General features: G+C 52.9%; 1 protein-coding gene across 1 annotated transcript in view; it reads right to left on the reverse strand.

Moving 5' to 3' along the window:
• Window positions 1-578: 578 nt before the first annotated feature.
• Window positions 579-12,640, reverse strand: part of PLXNA2 (plexin A2) — a 208,843-nt gene continuing 196,781 nt past the window's right edge. The window contains exons 27-32 of the mRNA XM_045456756.1: window positions 8,957-9,056; window positions 7,469-7,659; window positions 5,873-6,042; window positions 3,130-3,342; window positions 2,295-2,445; window positions 579-1,100 (exon numbers count right to left, since the gene is read on the reverse strand). Of these exons, the coding sequence (XP_045312712.1) occupies window positions 999-1,100; window positions 2,295-2,445; window positions 3,130-3,342; window positions 5,873-6,042; window positions 7,469-7,659; window positions 8,957-9,056 (927 nt within the window). The 3' untranslated portion in view covers window positions 579-998. The remainder of the gene's footprint in view (window positions 1,101-2,294; window positions 2,446-3,129; window positions 3,343-5,872; window positions 6,043-7,468; window positions 7,660-8,956; window positions 9,057-12,640) is intronic.

A 12,640-nucleotide genomic window follows, 5' to 3' on the forward strand; every position in this document is an offset into this window, starting at 1 on the left:
TGCCCGGTGTCCACAGGGAGGCCAGGCGTCGGGTCTGGGAGAGGCCCAGCTCTCCGCCGCGTCTCCTAGTAACTTTTCAGACACCAAAGGGAAAAGTACCAAAGGTCAGCTCCTCGCTTCTTGAGGTTTGAGATGAAACAAGAGGAAAACGAACACAAAAGCAGTAGCAAAAAAGCACTGGTAACTCTATGGACACAGAGCTCCTCTCCAGGGATGAGAGCCCAGGGGGGTGTGGTAGGTGAAGCTCTGCGCCCAGCCAGCCGGGTTGAGCCCCCTCCACGGCGCTGCCGTCTGCACCGCGCTCTGTAGCTCCCACGCTCCTGTGGCTGCCGGGATAATTCCAGGTTTTCCTGGCCTCTGTTTCGGCGAAGCGTTTGGGGTGAACTTGTGCTCGTTCTTCTCCTCCTCCTCATTTTCTCGTAATTTCAAGGGGAAGGAAATGATCGTTTTCCCTCCAATTTCTCTCCGGTTCTCTTTGCAGGCTTTTTCTGGCATGTGGAAAGAGGAGTCACTCGAGGAAGGGGGGAGGGAAGAAGGAAGGGGGGCAGAAATCAGAATGAAACAGAAGTTGGACGGGATTAACAGGGAGGCTTTTTGTTTTATTTCTGTTTTTTTTTTTTCCTTTTCTTAAAAAAAATTAAATAAAGTTCTCATTATTTCCCCAATATACATCAAATGAGTTTTCATGCAAAGCAGCAGTCACAGAGGCAGAACTGTCCCCAGTTCGTGCCTCTCGGCTTGAAGAACCGCCTTCTCTGGGCCCCTGCTTCTCTCTGGTTCTCACTGTGGAGGGACGGCGCCCATGGTCTCTCCCTGCGGGAACCGGCTGTGACGAAACGTGGCTGGCGTGGGGAGAGGGGCCCTCCCCTCTCCCCGTGATGGGGTCTCAGGGGACACCAAGCTCTGGGGTCTGATCCCCTTCACTTGTCCTTCTTCTGAGACTCGCAGGGTGACAGCTTGCATGGGTCCCTCTTCCCGGGAACGTGAGGCTCCGTCTCTCAGCTCTCAATGGACAGGGACATGGCATTTATGAGCTGTTCTACCTTGTATGCCAGCCGCTGTCGCCGGGCCTGCTCGTCCTGCTCTAGGGCCCCGAGGAGCTGAGGAACAAAAACAGAGGTGGGGGAGACTTCAGAACTCAGTTTAGAATAAGCCATGTGCTGAGTCTTTCGTCCTTCTTTCTGCCTTTCCATCCCGCCCTAAGGAGCATGACCTGAAACCATGTAAATGATTAACTGAGTGTATATATGGATATGGATATATCTTTAAAATTTTTTTTTAGTGTTTACTCATTTTTGAGAGAGAGACAGACAGAGCACAAGATGGGGAAGGGGCAGGGAGAGAGGGAGGTGCAGAACCCGAAGCAGGCTCCAGGCTCTGAGCTGTCGGCACAGAGGTCGACCCGGGGCTCGAACCCACGAACCACGAGATCATGACCTGAGCTGAAGTCGGACGCTTAACCGACTGAGCCACCCAGGCACATCTGTGCCTGGGTGTATCTTAAAACAACATATTTAAAACAATATCTGGCAAGGGCACCTGGGTGGCTCAGTCAGTTAAGCGTCCGACTTCAGCTCAGGTCATGATCTCGCGGTTCGTGGGTTCGAGCCCCGTGTCGGGCTCTGTGCCGACAGCTCAGAGCCTGGAGCCTGCTTCGGGTTCTGCGTCTCCCTCTCTCCCTGCCCCTCCCCCGCTTGTGCTCTGTCTCTCTCTGTCTCTCGACAATGAATAAATGTAAAAAAAAATTTTTTTAAAGAAATAAAACAATTATTTGGCATATACGACGAAGTGCTAAGTATTGGCTATTATCATTATCATTATTATTATTATTACTAATGCTAATTTCAGGTACAGTGTCAATGCAGGTCTTGTAAATCCTCTGAAGCTGTCTTATTCAACCTCTCCTCATGTTAAGGTCCACCTGCGTACCTAAAATGTAACTGACGGATGTGCCCAAGTGCAAAGAATAGTCTGATTCACTGTTTAAGAAAGAATGAAATTAATTGTCCAACGCTTTGAAAGGAAAAATAATTACATCATCAAAGTCTTGTTTATTATGTTGCCAAAGGGTGAAAGACAATGGAATGTGTAAGAAAGCATTGGATGAGTTGGAGACGATAAGGCTACCTTCTAAGGGAATGGTAATGATTTTTGAGCTCATGGGTTTTTGATTCCATGATTGTTTTCTCTAAACTACCCTCTGTCGCTGTTACTTAGAGGCTGGACCAGGCGTTCTGTTTAACTGCCTTTCTGGCTGCGCGTCAGTCTCTGTCCCCTCCAGGGCCCTGCCTTACCTCTTCGCTATATTTGCTGACGTAGGAGTAGATCTCATTGAGGGCACTCAACATGTTGAACTCCACAGCATGCAGACGGGACTGCTCAGCGAGGTAGGCGTTCATGTCCTGGTCACTGATGGCGGGGAGCTTGGCAATGTCTGCATAGTATCTGCCGTAGAGAGGACAGACTCCGTAACGGGGGCCTGGCACACATTTGCCTACACTACTCCGACCTCGGGCCCCTCGAGAGCACTGGATGTCCCCAGTTACTCCTGCCTCCAATGTCTCTTTCGATGTGTTTTCCTCTGGCCTCTTGCCTCAAGCTAAGGGCGAGGCCGGGAGACTGTTGCTCAGGAGGCCAGACTCCATCTAGCTCCGAGCTCCCACTATAGTGTCCCCCCTCCCAGAATGCATAAAAGCCCAGACTCTGACCAGACTCCAACCAGACTTCTTGTATTCCAATCCCAGCTCTACTGCCTGCTAGCTGGGTGACCTTGGGCAAGTTACTAAGCCTCTCTGTACCTCAATTTCCTCATTAGTCAAATGGCGATGACAGTAATACTTTGCCACTCTGTTGGATATTATAATGAGAGGACGCATAAAAAATCTTTATCACAGGACTGGTTGCTTAGCATGTGCTCAATAACAGGTAATCAGAACGATAATGGTCTGAGCTCCAAGGGCACAGGGCTTCCCCTCCTTCCTCTACCAGAAAGCTTGGACAAGGGGGAAGGAGGGGAACCTGAGATCCGAAGGTACCTCAAACACGGGTGTGAGTCCTCAGTGAAGCCCACAGTGTGGGGAATGGAGCAGACAGGCAGGGGTGTGGGCCTGTCCCAGGGAAGCTACTGACCTCTCCACCCAGCTCTTGTAGCTGGGGATGTCCTTGGCATAGAGCAGCTTGTTGGAGGGGGAGTCCTTGCCCAGCCGGTGCTCTGACGTGGAGCAGGAGTCCATGAAAGTCTGGGCCACCACGGACAGGCAGGCATCCGTGATGCTGCCCTTGTGGATGTCGAATACAAACTGGGGGTTCTTGATCACGTTCACCCAGAAGCGCAGAGGGAGGCTGTGGGTAAAGGCAGAAGGGACCCTGAGGGCCGAGCCTCCGCCGTGCCCCTGGTGTCGTCCACTAACACTCCTCTCCTCCTTCTACAAGTGAAGCCTCTCTCTCCCAAGGGCAAGGGAATGTAATCACAGAGGACTGGGCCAGCCAGGGCTGCTAATTTAGCCTAAGTGATTCTTGATCCTGGGAGAAGCGGAGAGGCGCCATCGTACCCTAATGGGGGGGCCGACCCTGATCCCTACCCAGAGGTAGATAGACGGAGGTGGGTTCTGCTCCTTCCCGGCAGCCTTTGCCAAAGGCTCCCAGGCCCCCAGGGAAGCCTAAGTACAGAGAACTGCACGGTTTTCTCAGAGCTTCGAACAAAGCCCCCAGACTCCTGGAGTCCCTTTACACAGTGCCATGGCCGTTATCCGGAAGGACGCAGCCAGCAGCCCCAGGCGCTGCCTCGGAGCCCCACAAAGGGCGCCACCTGCGCTCCCGCCCAGCCTGGCCCCCTGCGCCACTTCCCAGGGCAGGCCAGGCCCGGTGGGTGGGGCTGAGGAGTGGGCCCCCCAGGGGGCGCCTCTTTCAGGGCTCTCCCCGGGGGCCCCCCCTCTATCTGGGCAGGGGCAGAGGGAGGAGAGGAGGCCATTGTGGGCATGCTGGGAACGACTCAGTGTAGCTCAGCGTTTTCCCACCCCAAGAGGAACTGATCAGTCGTTAGGAGTGTTCCTTCTGCGGCTTGGGAAGTTACAGTCAGAGGAGAATGAGTTTTCTCTGCTCCTGAGGCCATAAGGAGGAAAAGCCCATTTATTCCCCTTCAAAATCAGAACAGCTGCTGTTTCTGTGCCTTTTCCAGCTTCGTCTTCTCTTCCAGCTGCCCGCAGGGCCTTAACTCCCGGGCTCCTGTGTGAGTGAGCTTTGTTCCCAGGCTTGTCCTTCTGGCCTGAGATGGCGGTCCAGAAATCCAGCCTACCTTGCTTCTCTCCTTCATCTTCTCTTGACCCTCAAGTGCCCCAGACTTTCCCAAATGCCTCAGTCGTGCCAACTCTTGGGAAGGGCAACTTTGCCCACTCCAAACGCTTCCATTACGATTTCTGCTTATCTTTCAAAGGACAACAGGATCAGACACTGTCCTGTGGCCAGGAGAAGCTGCCTCGGCTGAGAGGTGACTCATCTGTTCCACTCTCCCCTCCTCTGGCAGCTCTGGGGAGCATCTAATATTCTTTCCTCGGACATTAGCTGTTTGAGGTCTGGAGAAGGGGACTCTTCCTGCCACAACCCCAGGGCAGGGCATTTCTACGACGGGGGCCTGTTTGGCAACAGAAGGCAAAGAGACGGGGATAATCCAGAACTTTCTCTTCATTTCCCTGAAACCGCAGCACTGGGCTGGGGAGTCTTCCAAAGCAAAGGAGGCAGGCAGGGCTCTGCCCCCGGGAATCCAGACGAAAGGCCTGCCCTGCTGAGGCGCGCCGTGGGCTTCTCCCCCGCGACCACCGGCCACCGGAATCTCCCCATTTCACTATCCTGTGATCAAAGCTGCGGGCTCCAGAGGGCCAGCAACCACAGCATCTCGGAGAAGAAAGGATTATATGGGATGGGGGTTGGTTTTTTCCAAAGTGTTTTGCCGGTTGCTAGGATTTTTGATTCCCAAATAACAGCCGGGGCCCATCTGTGTCGGCTCTGTTTTCTGAGGAGATCGCTGACTCCAGACAGCTGTGCGGGCTGCCTGCCCAACCCACATGCCTGGACCTCCGCTCTCCCCTCTCCGTGCTCTTTCCTGGAGGAAGGTTTTTGACTCCGGCTCTTGGCCAGGCCCCGTCTGACCTGAGGGCCAGTCCTTAGCTTGGCTGGCGATGCGGGTCTGAAACCGAGGAGAGAAAAGTCCTCTGCCAGGGGCCTGCGGGAGCCGCTTGTCCCACCGCGGTCTGGCTGCCGAGGTTACCTTAGGGAAGAGTCACGCCTGCAGGACACCCTGCCCGCTGCTTCCTGAAAGCCATGGCGCCGGGGTAATAACTTGGCCTTAAGGGATCAAGTTTGCAACGACATCCTCCCGGTTGGTGGGCTCAAATCTATAGCAGGTGCAAGCTCTCTCCCCGGGGTCTGTGTTCAGTTCAGGGCTTCCCCGTCTCAGGAAGGGCCGTGGGTTCTACCCCCCTCAGAATGCCTGATGCTGACTGGCTCTGTAGCTGTGCAGCTCGGTCCAAAGGTGGCTCCTTATGTAGGTTCCTCCAGCATCCTTTCTTGAGAACCAGAGGTCTCAGGGTCAGGGAGGAAGTGCTCCCTGGGAAAGGATCTCCACCTGAAAGGGCAGAGCTCAAGCACGCGTCCTGGTGCCGGGCCCTAAGCCAGGCGGGCCCCACTGGGCGCTGGCAGCCCCGGGGACCGTGTTGGGGATGCAGAGCATATGTGCGCTATTTGTTCTAGGAACCTCAGAGTACCCGGCCCCGCGAGGAACGGGCTCCCCGCATCTCCCGGGTCCGGGCCGGTCCCACCTCCCACACCTCGCGGCCTCTCCAGGCCGCAGCTCCCCCTGGGCCCCCCGAGGGGTTACCAGTTGCTTTTCCAGGTGTGCCGCACATCTGTGTCATGGATGCCGTGTCTGTCCGCCTGCTCATCCAGGAAGTCAAACATGTACTTGATGGCCAGGGGGAGGGCGCTGCCCCGGTGCACAGTGCTGAACAAGGTCTCAAACAAGTCGTCCACGAACTTCTGCAGGGTGCCCTGGGGGAGGGACGGTGGGAGAGTATGAAGGGGAGGGTGGGGGAGGGTGGGGGTGCAGGCAGCAGACGGGCAGACCAGATGGTGCCTTGGACTGATCCCGCCTTGGAAATTTGTCTGCGGCACCAGGCTGCGCAGACCGTGTGGTGGGGGGTGGGGAGGGAGGGGGCTGCGGGGGTGTTGGGGAGGGGGGAGGGGCTGGAGAGGCTACAGATTCCTGGGAAGAACCTCTCCTCCAACTGGCAGCCACATGGCACATGTATGCTTGTGTCCGTGCCGGGCGGGCGTAGGCACAGGGTGTTGGGACTGGAAGACCGTGAGTCCTCGGAGCCCAGGCTGCCCACAGGGGATGGTGGGCGCACGCTGGGACGAGAGGGTGTCTGCGGAACAGCCTGGAGGACGATGAGCCTCCTGGCAGGACGGCAATGGGTCTGACTGAAAGGAGTGAGGAGGTTTGTGGTATCAGTGGCCTGGGATCAGTGGCGTCTGGGAGTGGGTGCTGTGGGTACAAGGGTCCAGATCCAAGGACAGCCAGGCCCAGCCTTGACCCACGGGGCCCTGGAGGATCTCTGGGCAGGGACAAGGCCGGGCCTGCATCCCACAGTTGACAGGTTCAAGGAACACTTCTGACAGTTAGGTAAACGTCCAACCTTTTTTCTGGTGTCCTGTGTTCGTCTCTTATCAGCATATTAGCAAAAGCAAAATTTGAGACACGTGGTCCGAGGGTGTATTTCTATGTCATCTTTGGGAGCAAGTCTGAGAGCTGCAATCTGGATGCCACTGCGTTAGAATTTCAGCGGCATTTCTGTGGGGTCTGTGGTGGAGAGCATTTGAAATCTGACCTGTGCTGGCAAATATGAGCCACATAATTGCCATCCTTACAGGCATAGTTGTTCTCGGCGAGGGAAGCTGGAAGACGGCTTTTAGATCACAGCATCCAGCACCGTGGCCCCCTCACTTCCATCAGCACTCGGGGGCAGGTGGGATGGGATGGGGAAGGGGGAGGCTTCTCTCCAATTATTGGCAGGTCCAGGCCTTTATGCCTTCCCTCCCGATGTGGCCAGAAAGCAGGTAGAAAAGGCAGTGGTGGTGGAGGCTGGCATATCCAGCTGCCATCGGTAAGAAAACCCTAACATTTTCCTAAAAGGTACAGGCACCCAGAGCCGAGAGAGCAGTTCCTTTGCAGAGTAATGGTGGTCTTGATGGGCCAGGGGCAATGATATTGTTGCCACCGTTGCCAAAGGGTAGGGGAAAAACAGCAGTGGCCCGATCCTCTGGAAAGCCTGCTCTGGGACCTGGGTCTGATTGTCTGAATGGGTCCCCTTAAAGCACAGACTCCATGAAAGCCTTCTTACGCTGGTGGGCGGGTGGGGTGGACAGGACATACCCCTCTAAGGAGCCCTCCCGGGTTGGGGAGAGCAGGAGTTACCTTGGTGGCCAGTAGCCGGGTCAAGTAGATCTCAGACACCATCTTGCTGCCCCGGTCACCCTCCTTCTGGTCCCCATGGTCATGGTTCTTCACCAGATGCCACACCTTAACCCCACTCTCCAGGTCTGGGGTGATCATAGGGGCTCGGGACCGCAGGCTGTCGGGACTGCCGGTGTACCTGAAGGAGGAGTCTGAGGAGAAGGGGGCAGTGGAGGCCCATGAGACACTGATTTCGCCATGCTTGCTTGTAGAATCCTTCTAGAATCTCTGCCCGCCTACTGCACTCACTCAGAATAAACTACTTGCGATTGGACGGGGACCCTTGGGACTTCATATTTGGTGGGTTATTGTAGGGATCCTTGGTTGGCATGATGACAGAGGAGACTGAAACCCTTTCTTTTAAAATAAAATTCAGGGGCACCCGGGTGGCTCAGTAGGTTAAGCATCCGACTCTTGATTTCGGCTCAAGTCACGATTTCATAGTTTCATGAGTTCAAGCCCTGCATCAGGCTCCTCGTTGACAGCTTGGGGTCTGCTTGGGATTCATTCTCTCCCTCTCTCTCTGCTCCTCCCCGACTCGTGCACGCTTGTGTGTGTGTGCACGTGTGCACATGTGCGTGCACGCTCTCTCTCTCTCTCAAAATAAACTTCTAAAAAAATTTAAAAAATTAAGTAAAAAAATTAAAACAAATTAAAAATAAAAAGGAGTTTGGAAATTCTGTGAGTTGGAGACAGCCTTGCAAATATGGGAGCTCTCCTCCCCTGATGCTTGCACGGCAAAGAATAATCAATAGGTAATATGTCAGCCGAATATTTTCATAGGGGCTTTGATTAAAACTCTGGGTGCTAAGAAGCTGTAACTTATAATGCTCCCTCTTGGGAGTCAATGGGTCCTTCTTACTTGGAGCCTAGAATATGGCATTGCCTAAGCCATTTTTGGAGCCACTGGACTCGGTCCTTGAGCTGGAAAACCCAAAGCCTTCCTGCATATACAAAGCCAGAAAAAATGAAGCAAGAGAGGGTGAAGCAAGGTAACCTCATGGCCCAGCAGGCACTGGGGGCCCTTGTGCCCTCGGGGGTGGATGGGCCAGAATGGTCAATTACTTGCCAAATTGGGACCCTTTTGAGAGTAAAGGGGGGCTAGTAATAACTCAGCCAGGACAACAGGTACAAATTGGGACTGGACCAAGGACTGGCATGTGGGAAACACCACCCAGGAGCCTCCCTGATTCTGGGCCCCTCAACCTCCTTCAGCAGGTGCAGGCTGTCAAAGGAAGGGCACATGGTACGCCAACTCCCACAGCTCTGAGGACGCAGCCGTGCCGGGAATGACTGCACTAGGGGGGAGGGAAGGAAATGAGCGAACGTCCTTGACTGGACAAGGGCAGCTGCGAGGGCTGCCTGCTTGTCCAAAGGGCTGGCGAGAGGTCCATGGTAGATCACAGAAGCCGCCTCCAGGCTGCCCAGGCTGCCTTTCCAGGTCCTCACCGTATCTGCTGATGGATGTGCGCGAGATGCTGGCAGACGCAGGGATGTTGTAGGAGGAGGTCTGTTTGGGGACCAGAGCCACCACTGATCTGTCTGACACCTGAGAAGGGTAGGAAAGGTAGAGTGTGGTTGAACCGGTAAAGTGAATTATCAAGTACTTCTAGAAGGTAACGAAGGAGGCGTGGGGTGGAACACAAGGAGTTCAGGGATATTGAAGATACTATGGTTGCTACTCGCCAATACGTCCAACACGGTAGTTGTTCGCCACCTGTGCTAATCGCGCACTTGAACTTCAGTTAGTCCGAACGGAGATACATTGTAAGTGTCTAAACTATAACACGAGCTATTATGCCATAAACGCATAATATACGCTGGGTTTCAATAGCTTAGCATGAATGAAAGAACACAAACTATCTCGTTAATAATTTTCATATTGATTCCATGTTGAAATCATATTTATCTTAGAATCAATTAGGTTAGAGAAGATACATTGTTAACATCAATTTCATCGGCTCATTTCTACTTTTTAAACATCGCTAGTAAAAAGTTTTAATTTACACATGTGGCTGGCATTATGTTTCTATTGGACAGCCTGGGCTAGACTCGAGCCTCCCTTCAACGCCGTGAGTTTGCACGATTATTACCATTTTACAGATGAGGAAATTGAAGCATAGAGGGGCTAAGCAATGTCTTCAAAGCCACACAATGAATACACGGCACAGCCCATCTTTGTAGCCAGGTCTGTCAGGCTCCAGAGCACATGTTCTCCTCGTTATATCCTAATTTGGGATTTCATTTCAAGTCACACTGGTCTGCAGCCCATTTTCCCTTTTGGCTCTGATTTCTTTTCTGGCCAGGGTCCTATAATGCCCGGGCCACCTTGAGGGGTTCCACCAACAGGGCAACTGCTCTCGGGGAGGCAGAGAGAAAGACAGCTTGTCGCTCTGTCCTCTGTGAGGGTACCCAGGCTCAGCACCCGGCCTGGAGGGAAAGGGCTGATAAATGACAAGCCATATTGAAGACATTTGGGGCCATTTTGATTTAAGATTACCCTCCATCCAATAAAAACGGAGAATCCCCAGAATTGTGGCGATCCAATTAAACCCCTAACGCAGAGGGAATAAAACAGCTATAATAATGTTATGGGCCATAAAACATTCCTATTAAACCATTTTTTATTTTAACAATTTTTATGAACTTTATAAGTTTGATTTATAGCTGCACCAGTCGTAAAACCATCTTTCTGGGTCTTAAATTGTCAGTCCCTCTCTCCCACCAAAAAAGAATTAAATGTTGGGAAGTCAAACTATAAATGAACATTAGTGCTAACGAGATTCCCTGATAGCCGGTTTTAGTAGTGGTGTTTAATTTTACCCTCCCTATAAATCTGCGGGAACCCAGGAAGTTTTTTAACATCTCTTTGTTAATTAAGATTATGCAGATTTTCTCCTGGAGGGACTTCCAGGACCTTTGACTCCGGGGAGAGTAACAAGGGGGCGATGCTTTGACTTGATGGCATAAAGCTGAAGGGCCCTTTGCTCTTTACGGCATCTGGAAAGTTCCAGTGCCCCGTTGCTCCCCAGCCGGGGTGGCTCCCTGGACTGCCAGTGGTCCGCACCATCGGTACCGGGTCTGGAACTGAGGGGAACCTCTCCACCTCTGTCCTTCAGGAACTCTCCTTGCAACTGGCAGTCTAGAAACGATACTCTGAAAGCCTGGCAGGGGCAGGGGTTTCTACTCCCAAGAAGAACAGATGATGCTCTCCACGTGTGGTTTGTTGTCACCTAAAGGAAGATTCACAAGGTGACGCGAATGACCACAGTTCAATTCAGTTCCAGGTCTCGTCACTAAATCTCTCTCGTCTTCAGTGCTCGGTCGTTCTTTCTCTTGACTGACAGGCGGTGCAAATCCACGGTCAAGATGCTTGGCTGGGTCCGACCTCGGCTCTGCCATTTACTAGCTACGTGACATCAGGAAAGTCGGTTAACCTCTCCGTGTCTCGGTCGTCTCATTTGTCGATGGGGATACTAATGGCATGTAGGTGTATCATGAGGCTTAAAGGGGTCAGGACACATAAAGGCCGACAGCAGTGCCTGGCGCCCAGTGGGCACTCGGTAAGTATCGGCATTAGTGTGGTTCTTATGGGCATCACCATCATCATCACAGTCTCCCAAAGGGAAGAATGATGGCTGGTGTTTCTCATCACTCTGGGCCAGCATGTGGGAAGTACCTTGCACTCGGCAAAGCTCAGTAAATATTTGAGGAACGAATGAATACATGAATGATAAATGACATCGGGGAATTGGAAGTGCTTTGTATGATGAGCACTGTAAGAACAGAACATTCCATTCTGATTGGAAGCCTTAGGACGGACGGCTCAGTAACAACCGTCAGGGCATCACAGACAGAAAAGAAAGGGCTCACTCCTGCCCTTGAGAAACTGATGATTTGAGGGCACAATGCTATTCTCTTTTGTGCTTTCTTCTGCTGTTATAGCCAGCTCATTGCAAGTGCTCTACAGGACGCATCGGCACCGTGTGAGCGGGATGGGGGCGGAATCAACAGGGAACGGCTATAAGTCTACCTCCCGCGTCCCTCACCCGTTATTTCTAATTCTTCCAACCACCCTCACAAGCCCTGGCTGTCATCTTCATTTTACAGATGGGGAGCCCAGGTTCTGAGAGGTGAAAGTCACACACCACCAGTGAGTGCCGAAGCGGGGGTTTTAATACAGCTTGAAAAGCCTTTACTCTTCTCAGACACCACACTTCCTCTGTCTGGGGCTGGGTGTGGTCAGGGACCCGGCACAGTTTACGCAGGCCAGTAAGGCGGATGGAGCCTGCAGAGGAGCGTTTCTGGGGCTTCCCCCAGTGTCCCCCCCTAGCTTCCTTTGTGCTTCGGAGCCTCCCAGCCAGCTCCTATTGGCCTTCAGGACCCCCAGTGGCCTGGCTGATGGCAACCCGGTGCCTGCCAGTCCCTCCGCACCCTCCCTGTGCGCGGCGTGGACCTGGGAGGATGTTATTAATCAGGCAATCCCTTAGGGTCTCACAGCCTGCGGCGCTTCCTCTGGTTGGTTTAATTTCCCTCGGTGTCTCTCATTTCCAGCTTCTATTTCAGTATTTTTCCTGAGTCCCAACCAGCCTACCTGTGCTTAATCTTACAGAGACCCCCAGCCACGAGAGCAGTTGTTACCATGGGAGGGAAGGGGAGGCAGGAATAGATAACTCCTGGATCTTTTGTTCTTTTGCCGGAATTTTTTTTTTTTTTTTTTGACTGTTCATTCATTCGGTGCATCTGCCTCTGTGCTGAACACTTTACTGCACTGAATCGACTTCACACAACTTTATGGGGTGGGGATCACTTTGAACTCCATTTTACAGATGAGAAAGAAGAGAACTTAAGTAATTTCCCCAAGGACACCAGCTAGGAAGTGGCAGAATGCAAGACCCGGAAGACAAGTCTGTCCAATTTCTTGCTCCGTGGCAAGTGAGAAGTGTAAGCTGCGTTGATGAGATGCTGAGGACAGAAAGCAGCAGGTACCCACGGTCAGTGTCCTTTCAGAGGACTTCACAATATGCCATTTTTCGGTGGAGGTAGAGACACACAGAATAGAAATGCCTAGCCTCACCCAGACCACTTAAGTCGGTTTCTCGGGGCGGGGTTGGGGCACTCGTCTTTTTGAGA

The sequence above is a fragment of the Leopardus geoffroyi genome, chromosome C3 (genome assembly GCF_018350155.1).
Source record: "Leopardus geoffroyi isolate Oge1 chromosome C3, O.geoffroyi_Oge1_pat1.0, whole genome shotgun sequence".
In the NCBI taxonomy this organism is placed as follows: Eukaryota; Metazoa; Chordata; class Mammalia; order Carnivora; family Felidae; genus Leopardus; species Leopardus geoffroyi.